Genomic DNA, 24695 nt, shown 5'->3' with positions numbered 1-24695 from the left:
GTGTTAAAGAAGTTATGAAAAATAAAAGGGAACATTTTAAAAATAATGTAACATGATTGTCAATATACAGTAATTGTTTTGTGAGTGTTATTGAGTGTTGCTGTCATCAAGGATTTGATTATCATTTCTTTCAATCAGGGTCATATTTGTATGATGTGTTGTGTTCAAGTTACATTCCGTGTTTGTCAATCGTTTCATTCATCGATTCGTTTCTTACTGCATCAATAAACAGTTCGTCTTCCTCTTTATCTGAGATGTGACACACTGCATGCACGGGTTTTACACTGTCTTCCTTTAGTGGGACATTGACTTTTTTCGCTGTGTGCTTTGTTTCCGCAGTAGCTGCACTTATGAATATGCTTGTATGTATGAGACACTTCATATTTTTTTGCTGCCTTCTCAATTGTGTAATTCGGTTTTAGTTCAGCACTCTGTGGAACTGTTGCTTTTTGTCTGTGCACTGCGTCAGTTCACGTGAGCCGCTTTGTGTTCATGCATCTAAGGTTCCCAGCTGTGCTGGTGCCATCTCGTGTGATGTCCACGGCTGTATGTAATGTTAGCTAAGACTCGGCACTTAAAGTTTCTCTCGCAGTTTCGCTGAGTTTGTGCCAAACACCACCCTGACCATCTTATCTTCCTCTGCATAAGCACAGTCCTTCACCCGTGAATATTTAGCGGCAGTGTTTCTATTGGATTGCGCTGACGGACTGCCTTATATGGGCAGGCACTAAATTACAAACGCCAGCGGCAGCCTGTCTATGAACTTAATTTAAACTTTAGGTTTACACCGTGCTTTGTTTCCGAAGTAGCAGCACTCATGAATATGGTTGTATATGTCAGTTGCTCGCTTCTTATTGTTTTGCTGCCTTCTCAATTAAATAATGCAAGTTTTCTTCAGCGCTTTTTTGAGCTCTTCTTGGTTTTCTACGTACTGTGTTGACAGTCAGTTCACGTGATTACGTGGGAGGCGGAGTTGCGTGTGACATCATCACGCCTTCCAGCTCAACTCCATTACAGTATATGGAGAAAAATAGCTTCCAGTTATGACCATTACGCGTAGAATTTCGAAATGAAACCTGACCAACTTTTGTAAGTAAGCTGTAAGGAATGAGCCTGCCAAATTTCAGCCTTCTACCTACACGGGAAGTTGGAGAATTAGTAGTGAGTGAGTCAGTGAGGGCTTTGCCTTTTATTAGTGTGTGTATATATATGTGTATATATATGTGTGTGTATATATATATATATATATATATATCTATATATATATATCTATATATATATATATATATATCATAATATAAACACACACACATATCTTAATATAAATATATATATATATATATATATATACACACACGTGGACAAAATTGTTGGTACCCTTCAGTCAATGAAAGAAAAACTCAAAATGGCCACAGAAATAACTTAAATCTGACAAAAGTAATAATAAATAAAAATTCTATGAAATTTAACCAATGAAATTCGGACATTGATTTTCAACCATGCTTCAACAGAATTATTCAAAAAAATAAACTCATGAAACAGGCCTGGACAAAAATGATGGTACCCTAGAAAAGACTGAAAATAATGTGACCAAAGGGACATGTTAATCAAGGTGTGTCCACTAATTAGCATCACAGGTGTCTACAATCTTGTAATCAGTCAGTGGACCTATATATAGGGCTCCAGGTAGTCACTGTGTTGTTTGGTGACATGGTGTGTACCACACTCAACATGGACCAGAGGAAGCGAAGGAAAGAGTTGTCTCAGGAGATTAGAAAGAAAATTATAGACAAGCATGTCAAAGGTAAAGGCTATAAGACCATCTAGAAACAGCTTGATGTTCCTGTGACTACAGTTGCACATATTATTCAGAAATTTAAGATCCATGGGACTGTAGCCAACCTCCTGGGCGTGGCTGCAGGAGGAAAATTGATGACAAATCAAAGAGCGGATATCGAATGGTAACAAAAGAGTCCAGAAAAACTTCTAAAGAGATCCAAGGTGAACTTCAAGCTCAAGGAACATCAGTGTCAGATCACACCATCCGTCATTGTTTGATCCAAAGTGGACTTCATGGGAGACGACCAAAGAGGACACCATTGTTGAAAACAAATCATAAAAAAGCCAGACTGGAATTTGCCAAACTACATGTGGACAAGCCACACAGATTCTGGGAGAATGTCCTATGGACAGATGAGACAAAAATTGAACTTTTTGCCATGGCACATCAGCTCTATGTTCACAGACGGAAAAATGAAGCATATCAAGAAAAGAACACTGTCCCTTCTGTGAAACATGGAGGAGGCTCTGTTATGTTCTGGGGTTGCTTTGCTGCATCTGGCACAGGGTGTCTTGAATCTGTGCAGGGTACAATGAAATCTCAAGACTATCAAGGGATTCTAGAGAAATGTGCTGGCCAGTGTCAGAAAGCTTGGTCTCAGTCGCAGGTCATGGGTCTTACAACAGGACAATGACCCAAAACATACAGCTAAAAACACCCAAGAATGGCTAAGAGGAAAACATTGGACTATTCTAAAGTGGCCTTCTATGAGCCCTGACCTCAATCTTATTGAGCATCTTTGGAAAGAGCTGAAACATGCCGTCTGGAAAGGCACCCTTCAAACCTGAGACAACTGGAGCAGTTTGCTCATGAGGAGTGGGCCAAAATACCTGCTGAGAAGTGCAGAAGTCTCATTGACAGTTACAGGAATCGTTTGATTGCAGTGATTGCCTCAAAAGGTTGTGCAACAAAATATTAAGTTAGGGGTACCATCATTTTTGTCCAGGCCTGTTTCAAGAGTTTATTTTTTTAAATAATTCTGTTGAAGCATGGTTGAAAATCAATGTCTGACTTTCATTGGTTAAATTTCATAGAATTTTTATTTATTATTACTTTTGTCAGATTAAAGTTATTTCTGTGACCATTTTGAGTTTTTCTTTCATTGACTGAAGGGTACCAACAATTTTGTCCACGTGTGTATATCTTCATATATATATATATATATATATATATATATATATATATATGAAGATATGTGTGTGTGTGTATATATATATATATATATATATATATATATATATATATATATATATAAAATATATATATATAAAATATATAAACTGCTCAAAAAATTAAAGGAACACTTTGAAAACACATCAGATCTCAATGGGAAAAAGAAATCCTCCTGCATATCTATACTGATTTAGACTGGGTAATGTGTTCGGAACGAAAGGATCATCATTTGATGGAAATGAAAATGATCAACCTACAGAGCCCTGAATTCAAAGACGCCCCAAAAATCAAAGTGAAAAAATCATGTGGCAGGCTAGTCCATTTTGCGATTAAAAGTGTTCCTTTAATATATATATATTGTGGAGCCGACCCGGACACAGACAGGCGGACATGTTGTTTGTCACAACCACACGTGTTTATTTACAAATATATTTACATTTAAATGGTCATTCAGACCCAGTCCAAAATCAGTGCACAAACCTCAACACAGTCCTGGCCACAAATGCCACTTCTTCAGGCTGCCTACACTCTCCTATCTTGCCTTGTCCTTCTTCCACCCGACTCCAGCCCTGAATGAAGGGAGACGGCCTCCAGCCCCGGATGAGCTCCAGGTGTTCCGAACACTTTCCCGTTGGCCACGCCCTAGCGTGGTGGAAGTGCCGGCTGTTCTCCCGGCAGCTCTCCGGGTGTCCTCCTAAATCTTCCCCAGCACTTCCGGTGGGTGGAAGTGCTGAGGTAACAGGTCCCCAAGGCATTGGGGCGCCTCCTGGCGGTGACCACGGGCCCCTACAGGGTGGGGCTTCCATACCCTCAACCCGTGACCCTCAAAGCAACCAGGAAGGTGGCCCCCACGTGATCCAGGGTGGGCGCAGACCCACATCCGGTCCCTCATGGCGTCCCGGCCGGGTTGTGGCCCCTGGCATCCCTGACAATAAATAAATATATTTATACATACACACACTCGGGTATATATATGTGTATATATATGTATGTGTCTATATGTGTGTGTATGGCTTTGGTCACTGAGTGCAAGGGAAAAAAAAATGTAGTTTGTAAGTTATTAAACAATAAAACATTAACGTTTTAAGAAGTAAAGATATATTGAGCACTACTGGAGTGGTTTTGGGTAAACTACATTTTAAAGACTGTGTAACACAACAGGTAAGTAGGACTAACAGCAGCTAAAATGTATATGGATCATCTCTCGGTAGTAGATCCCTTTGAAAGCTACGACGGCTGTGGTATAGAAATTACATTTTCTATGTGAACATCCAAATTTCTGCCAGTGGTCTAGAAATGGGATCCCGTGTTTACAGTTGTCTGGGCTATAGCTCATGGGAAGGGGAAAAAAATGAAAAGTTTTTACTTTCACTTAAGGTAGAAGCGCAGTCAGCGTCTCAAAGGCCGGCACAGCTACGCAGGCGCGAAGTATTCTTGCAGTGCAGGAAACGGCACTTTTTGCAGATACATTTACTTTCACTTAAGGCAGAAGTGCAGTGCGCGCGCCGACTGCCCGACTTTTGTAGTATTTTTGCAGTGCAGGAAACGCCACTTTTGCAGACACATTCCGTGAGCGCTGGGTATATGCATCGAAGCTTCTGAGCTGTGCTTGTGCTATCTCGTGCGATCTTGCGATGTCCACGGCGTTATTTAATGTTAGCCAAGACCCGGCACTTAAGTTTCTTGCTACAGCAAGTTTAACACCGTTACAAAGTGATCGAAAGTCTCGTTTATACCTCGTGTCTTCTCATTAAACTTGTATCTCGCGAATAAAGTATTCAGCGTTTTCTTCAAGCGCTCTTTGGGGCTCTTCCTTCTTTTCTAGGTACTGCAGTCACAGTCAGTTCCGTGATTACGTGGGAGGCGTGATGATGTCACACGCAGCTCCGCCCCCCACGGCCATCGGGCTAACGTCCATTACAGTATATGGAATAAAATAGGTTCCAGTTTATGACCATTATGCGTAGAATTTCAAAATGAAACCTGCCCAACTTTTGTAAGTAAGCTGTAAGGAATGAGCCTGCCAAATTTCAGCCTTCTACCTACACGGGAAGTTGGAGAATTAGTGATGAGTGAGTGAGTCAGTCAGTGAGTGAGTGAGTCAGTGAGGGCTTTGCCTTTTATTAGTACAGATGTAATACATGCTCTGATTGGGCAGCTTCACAGCCATCTGCTAATAGCATCCCTTGTATGAAATCACCTGGGCAAACCAACTGAGGAAGCATGTACCATGAATTAAAAGACCAATTGCCCGCAGAAATCCACGAACCAGTGAAAAATCTGTGATGTTTATTAGATATGTTTACATATAAAATCTGTGATGAAGTGAAGCTGTGAAAGTCGAAGCGCGATATAGCAAGGAATCACTGTACTTTATTCTAGCAGTACTCTCTCTTTCAAACGTGCTAACCTCCAATTCCTGTCCTTACTTTTCTTTCTCCAAATACCCAATCGCCATACAATCAGCTTTGTAATAGACGTTAAGCCATCTGTAAGCTTAGAATGCTGATTCTTCAAAACATTTAAGGAACATAGAATAATTAAACATGTAATACGAAGATATTCAATCTATCTATCAATTCAGTGTTGCGCCAGCCTCCGCAAATATACTGCGCGAGGCAGGAACAATCTGTGAACAGATGTTACGGCACCGTGTCCTCACATGTTTAATTATTAACAATATAGATTATTTAAGTGAAGTTAAAATTTTATCCGTATAATAAACATATTTTGCTGCATTTCATCTTAAAAATTATATCATCATCATATGTAAATACGCGCTTTATAAAGTAGTTCAGGTTGTGCAATATTATAACTGTATCGCAAGTTTACAGTGTGGTTATTTTTACTTATAAATAAGTACAAACAGTTCTACAAGGAGCATTTGATGGACTGATTGAGTGTGTTTAGTTTCATCCCAAGGATTAAACTTTTTCTGAACTGCGAGGTCCGTACAGGAAAGGTTCTGAAGCGTTTGTTGTATGACAACAGTTCAATAGATCACTTGCCTGAGGAAACGTGTGCTTGATGCTGTATACCAATAATTCTCTTTCCAATCAGCTGTTGTACAGCTGTGATTCACACTCAGATACAGTGATATAAATACTCTGAGTGGTGCAGTGAGAGTAATATGGAAAAAGATGATCCAATGTCTGAGAAGCAGCTGAAAGAACAAGAAGAAAAAGGTGCAGTGAGAGTAACAAAGCTAAAGCATCCTATGGTATTTGGAATAGTTTGGCCATTCTGTGGACCATTATATTGTTATTTTGTGCGTACGCACTGTTTATACATGAGGCCCCTGGTGACCAAACCATGGCTTTGGGAGTGGTAAAATTGAAACACGTGTACTTTTTGCTAAAATATTGTTAAATAAATAATCCGTAAAATGAAAGTAGTCCACAAATAGGAAGATACTCCACATCAGATTGTTCTTTTGAATTGAATTCCCTCCCCTATCCCTCACAATGGGTCAAAAGACCTATCAGTATTCTGTTAATGCCTGTTTTATAAAGTTTCATGAACATCTGCTTATGTCAATTTTCACTACTCCTTGGTTTCAAATGGGCTGCCATCCATCCATTTTCCAACCCGCTGAATCCGAACACAGGGTCACGGGGGTATGCTGGAGCCAATCCCAGCCAACATAGGGCACAAGGCAGGAAATACACCCCGGGCAGGGTGCCAGCCCACCGCAAGGTGAGCTGTCATTTTACTCTTAATTCAAATTGGCCTACTTGGCCTACAAACTGGCACCCTAGAACAGACCCTACTGTTGTTTTTGCTCCTGACTGACACTGCCTTTTTGAGTGTCCTGTTTCTATCTAAATTCTGGCCTGTTTATTTACATCTTGTTTCTATGTTCATTTTCCAACAGAACAGAACATCTGTTTGCTTGTTGGACTATGTTAAATTACATGTCAGTACTATATACATTTTAGATTAGAAAGAAAAAAAACAAACCTCTGGTATAAAGGAGTGGTTATTTGAGGGCATATTAGTTAACTTTCATAGTGACAGACATGTTATTTTTAGAATGAAGCATGTAACATATTTGTAAAATATTCTGAAGGATGACTTGGATACTTATTTTGTGGTGTTAAGTGTTATCACACCCATTTTGCATATACTGCATAGGATTTAAACTTTGTAAAGGCAGCAGGTCTATTCATTATCTTCTTACTAAACTGCATAATACAATGTATAGTGTTTCCATGGATGTTTTATTTTTGCTTATTTTACAGTATTTATTTTTATTTATTTATTTATTTTTTTTACAGGCGCTTTATCCCCTGGTTACATGCCTGCTGTGTGTTAGTCAAAAACAGTTTTTTCTTAACAACTGGCATATATTTCTACAGAACTGTCTATCACATTTAAAGGTAAATTTTCAACCTATTAACCTTCTCTTTTATGATGCTCACAAAATTGTGGCTGAATTAAAACTTCAACACATCTTAAATGAGTATTGCTGTACAGTCTGGTAAAAATGAATGAAAATAGGAGTCTACAAAAAAGCAGTTCCTTCACAGTTACTCTGAGAAATATTTTTTTGAATCATATACATAATCTGACAAAGTGTCTTTGGGAAAATTATTAAAATGTGTATTTTCAAAATGTTTGCCAAAAAAGTCCAATATAAACAGTTTATCATATTATTTGATTATATGAGTTTGGCACTTATTTTGGGCTAATATTTTAAGTTGATGATTAATCTGTTAACAAACTGAAATATTGCTGATGTATTTGGTTATTGACAAAGCTGACTTTTCTTACTGATATTTTCTCTAAAGAGAGTCAGAACAAGACTTTAAGATAGACAAGGTATAAACTTTATTTTATTCTAAAGAATTAATGTCTAAATATATTGCTGGTCTTTCAAAATATTTTCATGTTTTCACATTTCACTTCACTGTTACAGAGTAAACTGACACCAAGGTACTTAAACAAATTATTTTCAGGGATTTTTCTTTGTTGCTGTTATCTCCCATTCCATTTATTTTTTGTTTTCATCAAAGGTCTGAATATTGTGGTCAGCAAAAAAACTTGTTTCTATTTGTTTTTGTAAGATTTCCATGAGATGCAACAGCTACAATATGCTAAAACGTTATGACCTAACTGTATCAAAACAAATACCCAGTTGATTCAGTGTGTGAAGAAGGTATCTTTAATGAAAGCATGAATACATTTATTTAGGAATACTGAAGAACAGTGTTGCTGTTATAGCTCTAGGCCGACAAGTTGCATTATACGCTCGCTAATAGCAGTAGTTTTGTTCTCTGCATCATTTCTTCTCTCAAATGTTTTTGAACACAATAGTTTTAAGGTAGATGGAAGATATTCTAAGCTTTCTTCTACTTTTGTGTCCTTAGTGGAAGGATAAACTTTTTTTTATTCAGCATCCTTCCTCTTAATGACACTTTTTAAAAATTGAGTAGCCTTTTCAGTAGTGCAAATCTTTTAAACATTATCATCAAAGTTACACTGGCTACCATAATCATTTGTTAATATAGAATGAAAAGATTATCTGAGAAATGTCTCTCTTTCCTTTATTCTTCACATATCAGTGCATGCTCCTAACCTCTTTCTATGTAGAAATAATCCTCACATAATCGATAAGCTTTTTTTAATGTACCTTGAAGAGTAAGCTTTTTACTAGAACTTTCTAATAAGCCTTTTTTCATTAATAAGGTGAGATCACTGACTGTAAGCTGTTCATCCTCATTTTCTTTAAGATACAAGTATACTCTGATGAAAGCTTCCATTACCTGTTAACTTTCAAGCCTAACAACTTTGAACTTCTTATGTGATTCAGTATAACTTCTGTATTGGGAAGGAATGTGTTTGCCTGTTTGTACTACAGGTTTGTTAATATACACCTTCAATATCACAGTGCTCCAGTCATCTTAGCACATACAAGCAACTTTGTTTTTGGAAGTGCTAGCCCCAACATTAATGCACCCAACCAAGGATCTGTCTGTCTTTCTTTTTGCCTCCACTCCGTCCAGCAAACTTATCTCCCTTCCTCCCAACTCTGGCTCCTGGGAATGAAGGCAGCTGGTTCCTTTTAAACTGCACCTGGGAGTGCTCCAGGTAGCTTGTGAGTGATGTCTGGAATCGCTCCCAGGTGCTTGGAGAGCCCAAAGTAGGGCTCTACAGCTTCTGCAACTCCCCCTGGTGGCACTCACGGATCCCAAGAGGACTGCAGTGAACTCCAACTCCCAGCATGCCCTATGGGAATCTGTGTTGCCACAGCAACCCAGGTGGGCTCCCCGGTAGCGCCCCAGGGCAAATAATGCCCTGACCACGTTTTCTTCCACAATATTGGTGTCCCGGCTGGGCAGGGCCTCTGGACGTCCATGACATAGCACTTGAATAAATCTCGGCAATGCCAAACAACAACATTTATTTATATAGCACATTTTCATACAAAAAGTAGCTCAAAGTGCTTTACATAATGAAGAAAAGAAAAATAAAAGACAAAATAAGAAATTAAAATAAGACAACATTAGTTAACATAGAAAAGGAGTAAGAGCTTGCTCTTATTTATAAGCTTAAAAATAAAAATCAATAGTTAACAATCATTTATGACATTGTTCAAAATTTGAACGTTGTCTTTGATTTAACCTTTATAAATTAGCCCTAAAATGTGTATCACAAGGCAACTTTATTACAGTGATATTTAAATAACATTTATGCTCAGAAGCGTATGGTCATTTTGAAATACTGTAAAAATGGTCATGTTCCCATGGAAAGATTTTGTCAGATTGTGGATATGTTTTAATAACTAATGTTCTGAATCAGATAGAATTGGAAATACTTTTGTTTCAAGTTTATCAAGGGACATTATATTTACCTGAATGCTTGCTTACTGACTGAAATGTTAATGGAACATCTGTGAAGCTCTTTAGAAATCTTAGTAGTACTGTTAATTGCAATTTTTAGTCATATTTGTTTGCTTCTAATCTGCAGTGCATTTGATTTTGTTATCCTTACTTTTTTATTAATCACAGATAATCAGTCTTCTGCTTCTTTCTCTTAAATACCACATTTTAAGGTCTTAGACCTGTTCATTCCCAAAAACTTTGTCTTTATATCAGATTATTCAGCCCAGTTTAAGTTTAAAATTGTCATGTAGATAAAGGGTTCACCCGTCTTGGGTCTTTTAACTATCTAGTTTTCGAAATACCTTGTTTTCATGTTCAGTTGTTAGACAGGCCATGTGGTTTAATGATTAAGACATTGATATCAGGTAGTGCATTCATTTTCCCACTGTCACTTGCAGCATAAGTCACTTAACTTACATGTGCCCCAACTGTTTAAATAATTATTGCAAAAAGCTTTGTCCTTATAAGTTGCCTTGGTTAAAGGGATTAGTCAAATATATAATAATAATAAGCGTATGGTCTCAGCTGTTACAAAATATCTTTTTAGCAGCTGAATCTTCCATAGCTGTTGGCATTTATCTAATAAATTACTTTTTTCCAAGGCATTCTCGGGTAAATGGCTTTCTGTAGAGGGTTACACAAAGCTCATTGTTGCATAACACACTAAATAAATTGTAGATGTTCTGTATCAGTTAAAAAGAAAATCTTTGTATGTTTTTTTGAGATTGTTTCCATAGTTGTCTGTCTGTGTTGCTGTAAACTCTCTGTGTTTCAGTTTGTGCATGCCTACTTCATCATTTAACCCATATGCTAACATTGTGCTTTCTGCTTTGCATTTTGATTGTTACCCTTCATTTGCATTGTTTTTTTTTTGCAAGCTTTGTTTTTTTAAAGCACCAGCTACTATTATGAACAAAGCCAAAATGCTTTCCAGTTGGACCCAAATTTTACATTTAGCATTTTATTTTATGCTGTTGTACTGTTTTCCATTAAGGTTTTACTGTAATTTAATACATTAATACTGTTATGTTTTTTGTTATGTAACATGCATGTGCACCCCCATTTTCATGCTTTTTATGTTGTGTGTTTTTTCTGTCCTGCATTACTTTTCTCTAGATGCCATCTAACAACAGTATAAGAAAACAAATTGAAACCCTGCAGGTGAGTTTTGAAACACTGTATTGTGGAGAGAGAGAGTTGTGCTCTCTTCGGGGACAATGATAGTTGTTTTTTTTGCACGTGTAATTGGTGAAGTCCTTGCTGAAGTCCTAAATGTTTGCTTTGAGATGTGCATTTCAGTTGCTGTTTTCCTGTTGTATATTTGTTCATATGTATGCTGTGCTCTTGCCAGTTTTTCATTTTGTAATTGCTAGTTGTGGCAGCAGGTGGCTTTTGTTGGTGATTTTAGATAGATTCCCTCCTTTGCTATAATAAATGCCACATCCAGATATCTCTTAGTATCTTACAAAGGCCTAACATGGCCTGGTGACATGGAGAGACTCAGTAGTAAATGCTTCATTAGTGAGTGACTGTTTCAAGAAGGAATGTGAAAAAATTATTCTCAACTATGCAATATGGTATGTTCCTATTTGCTCACTTGTTATCACTGTTTTTTTATACAATTAACCTTTTCAGACTTTTTTTAAAGAATGATTTGGTCTTCTGACAGAAAATCTATCTCTAATATAAAAGAAAATCCTGAGACGAGACTATTTCCAAGAGATTTTTTCAAGTCTCATGAGACGAGACTTTTGCCATGAGATTTTTTCAAGTCCTTCCCTACTCTCAACCATATTCAACCACGCACACAGTCCTCTCACCTCTCATTCGTGAGAATGCTTTTGACAGACGCAGTTCCTGCTCTCTCAGCTCTTATACATATTTACATTTTCCTCACTTTAAGTTCCCAATTAAAGAAGACTTATTGTATCCAAATCTTATTGAACAAATTCATCCCGAAGGGTTATCAACAGAAGAAATGAGTACACGGACAATCCTAGCACCCAGAAATGATGAAGTCAAATTAATTAACTTGAAAATTGTCAATCGGTTACATGGCAAATTGGTTAAATGTGTATCAATAGACTATGCTGAAACAGTTGGTGGTAATCGTGCGGAAGATGAAAACATCAACTTACAATATCCTGAAGAATATCTACAAAAGCTAACACGGTCCGGTCTTCCACTGCCGGAATTACTGTTAAAAGAAGAATGTATCCAAGAAAGGTAATGTAGTACATCTTCCACGGATAACAGACAACAAAGGAGATCTTGATATATATTCGTATTAAACCGTTAAGTTTCCCATTAGAATAGCTTTTGCAAAGACAATTAACAAATCACAGGGATAAACATTCGAAAAAGTCGGTTTATTTATTAGAGAGAAAGAAATGAAATGGTGAGCGAAGCAAGCAGGCGGCAGAGCCTCCTAGTATTAAAGATGATTTACAGTATCTCTAAATTTGTCACCATTAGTACAAGTATCACATAGAACTGCAGCCTAGTATTTTAATTGTAGACACAATATGAAAGGTCATTAATACTACTTCAGGGCTATTACTAAATTATAAAGTGCCCTCTATAATATTTGGTTGAAAAAGATACATTTCCCCTTGATTTATCTCCACAGTAAAAATTATTCCAGAATTGCTAAACAGGGTATATGCCTACATTTCAGTCACAATTTTTCTAAATGCCTTTCCTCCAGCACCCCCTGCTGCCAAATAGTTGCACAATGAATTCTGAGGTGTATAGAAATATCTGCTCAAGTTCCAGTTAATGCCCCCAAACTCACTAGATCTTCATTCATCTTACAACATGATAAGAATCCCACATATTGCTAAAGCAGAACAGGAATTTTTCAAAGCTAAAAAATGGAAATGCAAACATTATGGTACCCTGAAATGGGGGACAATGTAGGAAAAGTGTTGTAATTTTGTACATGGTGTAACTGAAATGTATGCAGATACCATTAAATTAAAGTCTGCAATGTACACTTGAATCATGTCTGAATTGTTTGATTTGGAATTTTGAAACTGTGGAGCAGAAGGGTAAATTAAGGAAAATGTGTCTTTGTCCCAGACATTATGGAGAGCACTGTAATAAGTCTGCCTATAGAGACAAAGTGCCAAAATTGGTTAAAAGCTTTATCTGAATAATCTGGAATTACATGTCAGTAAAAACAAAAAAACTATTTCTATTACTTTTAGCACTGAAACCAGCACATCTGTAAAAGGTAAAGTCCTCCAGGGAGGGTTGCATCTGTGACATTTTTAAAAGAGTTTTGGAATTTTACAAGAAGTAATTGCCTTTAGAGGGGTTTGAACTTCACTATTAGTTGGTGGTATGGCCGAGAAGGCACTAGAAGGGTAGGCAGTGCTTCTATCATAACAGAGTACTTTCTTCATGACTTGGATTCACTTTACTCTTTCAGATGGAAATATGGAACCATTAATGTCACATTTGACCTGTCATACCCTAGCTATATTCTGACCACTGTCATTTCTTTGGGTAAATGTCTTGGGTGTTAGAAGTCTAAGACAGTTTTCATAACAATATTTACTAACAAGCTGGCACAGCTTAACACCATGACCCTAGAATCTCCTGAAGTAACATATCTCATCATCATCTCTGCTAATAACTTAAGATTTTGCAAGAGAGACTTAGGATCCCGGCAGTTATAATTTGAGACTGTCTGTGTCTTATCTAATTCTGCTTTTTGGAGAAAGTAAAGATATATACACTGTGAATGTTTGTATGCCAGCTTTGTATTATATTAGGCACTGATGAAATTAGTATTCATTACATCAAGAAATGCAAAGTAAATGACACGCCACAATGTACTGTTGTTGTTATAGAAAGATTAATTTTTAACAGCGCTGTTCATTAATTTTTCTTCAATGGCAATGTGTGGAACACATCTGTCATGGACTTTGTATCCTCTCTGGTTCATGTTAGAGACCCTGAACTAGACTGTATGGGTTCAAAGATGGATAAATGCTATTCAAAGATTTCAGTTTCACAATGGAGTGACAACCATTATTGACATCATTTCTGGTCAGTTTCTGATTTACACTCAGTGCTGCAGGAATATGCTTTTAGGTGTTTAAAATTATTTTGTGATTTCTTTTTTCTTTTAAATATTAGGGTATTTACTGTAAAAAAAAAATTGTAAATCAGTTAAGTGAAAGAGTTTCACTTTGTATTTCTTATTTTATATCCTTTAAACAAATTTTCAAATGCTTAATAAAAGACATTTCTCATCTTATATACTAACACACTAGTATACCATGTGTATGTGGCTCAAATTTCAAATTTTTATTTCACATTGAGTTTTGGTATGCCCACCTCAAAAAAATGTAATTATATTTTGTAAGATTAACGTATTGCCGCCTGACCATTCCTCACAAAATTACCACAGTTATGGCATTTTTCTTTTCCCCTCTTTACGTTAGTAGACAAAAAAAATAAGTAACTGCAGAGGGTGGCATGTCACTACCTAACTTTCAATTTACTACAGTTTGCAGTTGCACATGCTATGAGATTCTAGAAAGAATCAGGTAGAGATAAACCAGTCAGAACTAATTACCATTGAGAAAGCATTCACTCAAAATATGGTATCAATGAAGGAGCTACTTTAAGCTGAGATGTTAATATCATCTGGATCCTTACAGGGCAGTCATGTATTTCCACTATCACTAAACTACACAGTTTTAACATTTGTAAAGTAGTAACAACTCTTCTTTAAATATAAATTTGACACGTTCCTATTACTAAATGCAACTCAGGGGTATTAAAGAAACCTGGTTGACTTTGCTGACTAGCATTTGGTGTCAATTGTGGAGACAGTACAGAAGTAGCAGTAATGAAGTCATACGTATTAGAAATTCTTTAATAGTGTACACCAATAGATTATTTTTCGGCGACACTGGGAATAGGAGCTTTTATTCAGAATTCCAGATAAAGAAGTCTCATCCATCTATTTGAAGTATGCTTTAACTCAACTTGAAACTTGCCTCATGCACACTTCTGACTGTTGTGGATAATTTGCTGCTTATTGAACAATTTATTGTAGTACAGTGGGTACGGAAAGTATTCAGACCCCCTTCAATTTTTCACTCTTTGTTATATTGCAGCCATTTGCTAAAATCATTTAAATTAAAATTTTCCCTCATTATTGTACACACAGCACCCCATATTGACAGACAAAAAAAATATTTTTTGAAATTGTTGCAGATTTATTAAAAAGAAAAACTGAAATATCACATGGTCCTAAGTATTCAGACCTTTTGCTCAGTATTTAGTAGAAGCACCCTTTTGAGCTAATACAGCCATGAGTCTTCTTGGGAAAGATGCAACAAGTTTTTCACACCTGGATTTAGGGATCCTCTGCCATTCCTCCTTGCAGATCCTCTCCAGTTCTGTCCAGGTTGGATGGTAACATTGGTGGACAGCCATTTTTAGGTCTCTCCAGAGATGCTCAATTGCGTTAAGTCAGGGCTCTGGCTGGGCCATTTAAGAACAGTCACAGAGGTGTTGTGAAGCCACTCCTTCGTTATTTTAGCTGTGTGCTTAGGTTCATTGTCTTGTTGGAAGGTAAACCTTCGACCCAGTCTGAGGTCCTTAGCACTCTGGAGAAGGTTTTTGTCCAGGATATCCCTGTACTTGGCCGCATTCATCTTTCCCTTGATTGCTACCAATCGTCCTGTCCCTGCAGCTGAAAAACACCCCACAGCATGATGCTGCCACCGCCATGCTTCACTGTGGAGACTGTATTGGACAAGTGATGAGGAGTGCCTGGTTGTCTCCACACATACCACTTAGAATTAAGGCCAAAAAGTTCTATCTTGGTCTCATCAGACCAGAGAATCTTATTTCTTACCATCTCAGAGTCCTTCAGGTGTCTTTTAGCAAACTCCATGCGGGCTGTCATGTATCTTGCACTGAGGAGAGGTTTCCGACAGGCCACTCTGCCATAAAGTCCTGACTGGTGGAAGGCTGCAGTGATGGTTGACTTTCTACAACTTTCTCCCATCTCCTGACTGCATCTCTGGAGCTCAGCCAAAGTGATCTTTGGGTTCTTCTTTACCTCTCTCACCAAGGCTCTTCTCCCCCGGTAGCTCAGCACGGATGGCCAGCTCTAGGAAGGGTTCTGGTCGTCCAAAACGTATTCCATTTAAGGATTATGGAGGCCACTGTGCTCTTGGGAATCTTAAGTGCAGCAGAAATTTTTTTGTAACCTTGGCCAGATCTGTACCTTGCCACAATTCTGTCTCTGAGTTCTTCTGGCAGTTCCTTTTACCTCATGATTCTCATTTGCTCTGACATGCATTGTGAGCTTTAAGGTCTTATATAGACAGGTGTGTGGCTTTCCTAATCAAGTCCAATCAGTAAAATCAAACACAAATCAAACTCAAATGAAGGTGATCTCAAGGATGATCAGAAGAAATGGAAAGCACCTGAGTTAAATATATGAGTGTCACAGCAAAGGGTCTGAATACTTAAGACCATGTGATATTTCAGTTTTTTTTTTTTTTTTTAATAAATCTGCAACAATTTCAAAAATGTTTTTTTTTTGTCTGTCAATATAGGGTGCTGTGTGTACATTAATGAGGAAAAAAATTTATTTAAATGATTTTAGCAAATGGCTGCAATATAACAGAGTGAAAAATTGAATTGAACTTTCCGTACCCACTGTATGTTACATTACATTCATAGCATGTCACCTTATCCTATTATTATGGTGAGATCTTGACCCCTCTACTATCCCATTTGATCTAAATATAAAAATGATACATTTTACTGAGAACTGCATTAAAAAATCAACTTTGAATGTGGCAAACTTAATTAACCATGTTGCACCTCTGCTAACCATTTAGATGCCTCAGGATATTTTCAAGGCAAAGGCTGAATGTTTTGTTTACAAGTTGCAATATTTATAGACATCACCATCTATAGTATCAGTGCTTTTAAAAAGGATAATTGAATGCCTTGTGTTTTTTTAGATATAGATACTGAGGAAATATAATGTTTTCTGTTCAAGTATAAAAGTTTTATCATAATATTATTTGTGCATGTGAAAAAGAAAGGACACCCTCTTACATTTGTATGGTTTTGTATATCTGGACATCATAAAAAAATATCCGGTCCTTACCAGGTTCTAAAATTATTTGAATCTAGCCTTTGGTATAAAACAACACATAAACAGATTCCACCCTGTTATTATTTATTTAATAAAAATGAAGACAAATTGGTGAAGTCATATGTGAAAAACTAAGTACACCCCATGATTGAATAGCTTGTAGTTTGTAGCTGCACGTGGAAGCTCCTGTCACATTCTGTGCAATTGTTGTTATGGTTCTGCCTTTGACCAGAAACGGCTTCATAAGCTTTGTGACCATAGTCTCGGAAAGTCTTTCTCCCATGGGGTGACAGGGATCTTTTCCAAGATCAAACATAGTTGTATAGAGTGTGGCAGGAGCTTCCACCTGCAGCTAAAGTCATTTGTGTACTAAAGAAGCATTGCACATGTATTTTGTCAGCATTTCAATGTCGATCAAACACAGGAAGCTCTGCAGTCTAGTTGTGACTTTATGCTGTAAGATGACGAGGAAATAAATCAAGGTAAACAACATTCGATGTGGCTTTTATATAAGTAACATATACATGTTTTTCATATAAAGACCAGCACAAAACATAATCGCAAACAGAACTTTTTTGTTTCTTGTGGGGAGGGCTTCTGTTCTCTTTCTCTGATGTAGAACCCTCGTCCTCCTCTGAGTACACCACTGTTATAGCATGTCTTTATTTGAAAACAGCAGGGTTAGATTGGCAGGAGCGTGAACGTGACTGAGAATAAAACTAAATTTAAAAAAAACTAACATTTACAAGTACCATAAATTTACACTGGCTGTTACAGACTCAAATCAAATGTATGTTTTTATTGTACAATAGTAACAATAAGACCAGCTCACTACTCAAAATGTTAATTCTGGAGAGCATCCAAATTCGGTCCCGCAACCTCTTGATCATGAGTCAAGATGATCCGCTGTGGCAACCCCTAACGGGAGCAGCCGAAAGAAGAAGAAGTTGTTACTGCTGTGGTCGTTTCAGCATCATATCCTAACCCGATTTCTTTTTCTTTGGTTATATTCTTGAACTAGCAAAATACCCGCGCTTCTATTTGGTCTCGTCCGATGCGAGAGATGGACGTCTGAAGTGGAGCTCCGCTAGCAGCTGTGTTATTTTTCATATTATTTGCTTATTATCCTGAGATATCTTGTATTTATTCAACCTGAGAGGGACTGCTACAGTATATGTAAGCACATATAAACATGGCCAACAAGAAGGGGGGTCCGAAAAATCGAAGACTAAAGCTACATTCTAGCTATGATCAGCAAGCCCTAGCTCAAGATACGGCCTCTCAGAGACAGACCTGGATCAGATGGGCGAAAGTACAGACTCCTCGGGACCACGGTCCGCTACATCGTCGCCGGCTGAGAGCGAAAAGGGGAGCGAGGGTGCAATTGTGAGTGCAGATCTGGATAGCTCGCCGATCGGAGAAGATCACCTGAAGCTGGAAAGGGCCTTGAAGTCCGCGGCTTCAATTACGCAACTACGCGAGCCGGGAGCAGCAGGGACACCGGCTTCAGCAGAGCCTGCTGCTTCATCTTCGGTACAAAAAAGCACAATTGAACTATCTGAACTGAAGGTGCTGCTCGCTGAGCTCACGCAAGATATAAAGAAAAGCGAGAAGGCTAATGAGAAAGCAACGGCAAAGGCACTTGAGAGACTGAAACAGGATTTGAAACAGGAGATGGAAAGGCTGCGTCAAGAGGTGCAACTTGAGCTTCGACAGGTGCTGGGTAAAATTGAAGAGCGCATTCAGGAAAACTCGGTTAAACTGAGCACGCTTACTGATCAATTGGAGGATCTCAAGGAGACATTCACGTATCGGATTGAAATGGCCGAAAAGGCAGCTGCCAGTGCCGAGGAAAAAGCAGTTAATGTCAGCTCCGAATGCAAAAAACTCGGAGACAGACTGGCTGCTTTGGAAGATGGGAGTAGAAGGTATAATGTCAGAATTGAAGGTCTGCCTGAGAATCGAGAAAGTTCAAACCCTGTGAAATTCGCAGCTGAACTTTTTCTAAAATAATCGGGAGGACTTTAAAGCAGAATCTGAGATAGCAGCGGCTTACGCGTCGTGATCAAACACCGTTAGACCCGACCAAGATCTTTTATAGTTCGTTTTGAGCGATTATCATTTAAGCTAGAGGTGATGGCACTCCTCAGAAAAAGGAAGATATTATATATGAAAATAACCACATTCATATCTTCCTGACTTCTCTCCAGCAACAGCTACTAAGCGCGCAGCCTTCTATAACATTAAACAGCGGTTCACGGCAAGCCAAGGTCAAATACAGCCTCTTGTATCCGGCAAAACTGAAAGTGGAATGGCAGGGTCAATTCTATGTCTTCGCTAGCAAGGAAGAAGCAGAGAAAGAATTAAGAAAGCTGATCCCGGACTATTCTGATACATAATAGTGAGTCATGGCGTTAATGATATAGCAAGGATTAATAATCTACTGTCTGATCTATTTGTTTTAAAATACGGGTTTTATCAGCATATATTCTCATTATTACTTAGTATTACTAGGGCTATCTGTTTATGTTTTATTGTGCTTAATTAATTTTTTTTTTTTTCTTTTTTCTTTTCTAATTATTTCATCTTACCCTAAACGAGACTGTTCAATATCATACCCTTGGTTTATTGTTATTGCTATTACTGCATTAAGACTTGTTATGCTTATTCTGGACACATTTTAACACCATCCCGGGTTTATTATCTGGGTGTATCATCTTAATGCACTAAAATTGCTGAAGACTATATATATATTTTAAGTGCAAAATTCTTTTTTTTTTTTCTCTTTTAAAGACTATATTGGTAACAGATATCTCTATCTTTTAACCCTAAAGCGCTGCATGGGGCTTGTTTTGCTTTGGACGTGCTCTGTCTCTGGGTATGTCAGAGGACTGGGACTATGTGAAGTGGGTTTTAGCCTCACTTGGGGAGGCAAAAGTTAAGGGGGTTAAGGGGGAGAGAAAGAGAGCAGGCCTGATCTATACCTAATCTATCCTCACAATCTTTATAATTATAACTACCAACATAATAATAAGCTGCATGGCAACAACTCTAGGGGAAATAGGAAATTAAGACCTAAAATGTCTCACTTCCAGTTAAGACTATAAAATGACATCAAAAACTCAGAATCAGTGTCTCCATGATGGGACAGTTAACCGTAAGCTGGAATGTTAAAGGCCTGAATCACGAATTAAAGAGAAAGAAAGTACTCTCTCACCTAACAGGTCTAAATGCTAAAATAGTATTTTTACAGGAAACCCACTTACTAAGCAAGGATCAGTTCCGGCTGCAAAAAGACTGGACTGGCCAAATGTTCCATTCTAGTTTTACAAAGAAAACTAGAGGGTGGGAATTCTCATACATAGAACAGTACCATTTGTAGCATCAGATGTAGTATTGGATCCTGAAGGGAGATATGTAATGGTCATGGGAGACTTATCTAACTGTAAAATGATTTTGATAAATGTTTATGCACCTAATGTTGATGATAAGGAATTTATACAAAATTTATTTGCATCCATTCCCAATCTGAACACTCATAAAGTTATAATGGCTGGGGACTTTAATTGTGTTTTAAATCCACTTTTAGATAGGACTTCCTCCACAGGGGGAACAGTATCTAACACTGCAAAGATAATTACAAAGTTTATAACTGATCACAACTTATCAGATCCCTGGAGGTTTTTAAACCCAAATTCAAGAACATATTCTTTCTACTCACCAGTACATCATTGCTACTCAAGGATTGATTACTTCTTTATAGACAATAACTTCTTGCCTAAGATTAAATCTTGTAAATACGATGCTATTGTTATTTCTGACCATGCACCTATGATCTTGGAGCTAAAATTACTAAGCCCCATACACTCACCCCAGATGGCCTCAACCCGCTTCTATTAGCTGACGAGAATTGTACTGAATTTATATCCAAACAAATCAAATTCTTTCTAGAGACAAATACATCCCCGAGATCTCTGCAGGAATACTCTGGGAAACTCTTAAGGCCTTCTTAAGAGGACAGATTATCTCATATCTTTCCCACAGAAATAAATCCGAAGCCAAGAAAGTAGCAGAGATAAAAAGCGAAATTACTAAAATAGATGAAGAACATGCCAGACTACCAAGCGAGACTCTACATAGGAGGAGGCAGGCTCTACATTCAGAATTAAACCTCTTGACAACTAAAGAAACTGAACAACTAATTTACAAATCCAGACATCATTACTATGAACATGGAGAGAAAGCTAATAAGCTTTTAGCTCAACAAATTCACAAGCAAGAAGTGCAATGCAATCTCGTAATTACTAACACGAATGGAGATAAAATCATCGAACACAAAAATATAATGCACACTTTCAGAGACTACTATAAATCCCTATATACTACTGAGTTTAAAGAAGACAATACACAATCTAATGCATTTCTGGATACATTACAGATACCACAAATAGACGCTTTAGTGTGGAGGAACTTGATAAACCTCTGGCATTATCAGAATTACTAGATGCTATAAAGTCACTCCAAGGTGGAAAAGCAGCAGGCCCTGATGGCTACCCTGCAGAGTTTTACAAGAAATTCTCCGCTCAGCTAGCTCCCTCCTATTAGCAACATTTACAGAAGCCAGAGATAACCAATCTCTTCCACAAACCTTTTGCCAAGCACTAATCACTGTCTTTCCAAAACAAAATAAGGACTTATTACAATGTGCATCATACAGACCAATTTCACTTCTGAATAACGACGTTAAAATACTCTCTAAAATCATAGCTAGAAGGATGGAGAAAGTGCTCCCCTCTGTAATATCACAAGACCAAACTGGATTTATTAGGGGCCGACACTTATCTTCAAATCTTCGACGCCTGTTTAATGTAATATACTCACCAACTAAATCAAACACCCCAGAAATATTATTATCATTGGATGCAGAAAAAGCATTCGACATGATTGAATGGAAATACCTTTTACTACATTGGAGAAGTTTGGGTTTGGCCCGAACATTTGTGCATGGATTAAATTTACTGTATACTAACCCAGAAGCTTCAGTTTGCATAAACAACATTTGCTCAGACTACTTTAAACTAGAACGTGGCACTAGACAAGGATGCCCTTGTCACCACTGCTGTTTGCGATTGCCATTGAACCACTGGCAATACATTGTCGAAATACTGATCAGATAAAGGGGATTAGCAGAGAAGGACTGGAACAGAAAATCTCATTATATGCAGATGACATGGTACTGTATATATCGGACCCAGAAAATTCTGTGCCTGCAGTCTTAGCAGCACTCACAGAATTTCAAAAGATCTCTGGTCTCAGAATTAATCTGAATAAAAGTGTACTCTTTCCAGTGAATTCTCAAGCATATAATATTAGATTAGACACCCTACCTTTTATCATTGCAGAACAGTTTAAATACCTGGGTAAACATCACAAGTAAACATAAAGCTCTTTATCAACAAAATTTCGCAGTCTGCATGGAAAAAATTAAACAAGACTTGCATAGATGGTCAACCCTTCATCTCACACTAGCTGGAAGAATTAACACTGTTAAGATGAATATTCTTCCTAAGCTCCTTTTTATTTCAAAACATCCCAATATACATTAATAAATCATTCTTTAAGCAATTAGATTCAACAATAACCTCATTTATTTGGAATTCAAAACATCCACGCATCAAAAGAGCGACCCTACAAAGACAAAAGGCAGAAGGTGGCATGGCTCTACCTAACTTCCAGTTTTATTACTGGGCAGCAAATATACAGGCATAAGAACCTGGACACAAATAGAAGAACATACACAGGCTTGGACCGCAATAGAAGTAAAATCCTGCAGTACTTCTTTGTATTCCTTGCTCTGTGCTCCAATAAACACACGTTATCGGCAATACACTAATAACCCAATTGTGCTCCACTCACTTAGAATCTGGAACCAATGTAGAAAGCATTTTAAGACGGAGAAGCTTCTATCTGTGGCACCTCTGCAAGAGAACCACCTCTTTCAACCTTCACAAACATATGCAGTTTTAATATCTGGAAAAATTTGGAATTAACTTGCTTAGAGATCTTTATATAGACAACGTCTTTGCATCCTATGAACAATTACATTCCAAATTTAACATTCCAGCTACACATTTCTTTCACTATCTTCAAATCAGGAACTTTGTTAAACAGAACCTTCCAGATTTTCCTCATCTTGCACCCTCATCCATGCTGGAAAAATATTGCTCAATTTCAAGGAGTTAGACTCCATCTCTACAATATATAAAATCCTTTTACAATCCCTCCCTTTCAAAGATCCAAGAGGACACTGGGAAAAGATCTCTCAATTAATATATCAGAAAAGGAGTGGAAAGTAGCAATGCAGAGAATTCACTCAAGCTCCATATGCGCAAAGCATACAATTATACAACTCAAAATTATATATCGAGCACATCTGTCTCGACTAAAACTCTCCAAAATGTTTCCAGGACATGATCCAACCTGCGAACGTTGCAACCAAGTCCCAGCCTCACAGGTCACATGTTCTGGGCCTGCACCAAATTAACATTATTCTGGACAAAAATTTTTAATTACCTGTCAGACAGCCTTGGACTCACAATCCCTCCTAACCCATTAACAGCTGTGTTTGGGGTTCTTCCAGAGGGTTTAAAGTGGAGAAAGACAAACAAATTGTGATTGCATTCACTACACTGTTGGCACGCAGACTTATTCTGATAAACTGGAAGAACCCAAACTCTCCTCTTTTAAGTCAGTGGGAAACCGATGTGTTATATTATTTGAAATTGGAAAAAATCAAATACTCAGTTAGAGGATCTGTACAGACTTTTTCAAAACATGGCAGGATCTAATCAGTAATATTTTAAAATAAGTTCATAAAGCACAGAGAATTTTTTAAATTAGGTATGTTTACAAGCCTTAAATTTAACGTTATTTGGCTTGCTCTCTCTCTCAGGGTGGGGATCGATCTGTTCTTAACTCAATTTTTCTTTTTGTAAAATCTTGATTGCTTTGTATGGATTGTAATAAAATTAATAAAAAAAAAAAAAAATAAATAAATACCCGCACTTCGCAGCGGAGAAGTAGTGTGTTAAAGAAGTAGTGAAAAAGAAAAGGAAACATTTTAATAATAACGTAACATAATTGACATTGTAATTGTTTTGTCATTGTCATGAGTGTTGCTGGCATATATGCATATATATATATATATATATATATATACACATATATATATATATATATATATATATATATATATATATATATATATATATATATATATATATATATATATATATATATATATATATATATATATATATATATATATATATATATATATATATATATATATATATATATATATATATATATATATATACACACACATATATATATACACACATATATATATACTTATCTACATATATATATTAAGGGTGGGACTCGATTAAAAAAATTAATCCAATTAATTAGAGGCTGTGTAATAATTAATCTTGATTAATCGTATGTAATCACACATGAAAATTTGCCCCAAATCGCAAATGTTTTTTAAATTTAAAAGGGTTTTAGTGAGCGACAGAATCAAATAATAGACATGGACATGAATATTGTAAACTCAAGCTCTTTTAATTTCTGAAAAAAAATGCTTTTAAACTGC

The 24695-nt window shown here is 37.2% G+C and overlaps 1 protein-coding gene across 1 annotated transcript in view; it reads left to right on the top strand.

Moving 5' to 3' along the window:
• fryl (furry homolog, like) overlaps nt 1-24695 on the top strand; it is a 355547-nt gene that overhangs the window by 132272 nt on the left and 198580 nt on the right. Inside the window, 1 exon segment of the mRNA XM_039751183.1 lies at nt 7291-7392. Within this exon segment, the coding sequence (XP_039607117.1) occupies nt 7291-7392 (102 nt within the window).

This window comes from Polypterus senegalus, chromosome 4, assembly GCF_016835505.1.
Source record: "Polypterus senegalus isolate Bchr_013 chromosome 4, ASM1683550v1, whole genome shotgun sequence".
In the NCBI taxonomy this organism is placed as follows: domain Eukaryota; kingdom Metazoa; phylum Chordata; class Cladistia; order Polypteriformes; family Polypteridae; genus Polypterus; species Polypterus senegalus.
The sequence above is the reverse complement of the archived record's forward strand: the minus strand, read 5'-3'. Positions and strand labels throughout refer to the sequence as shown.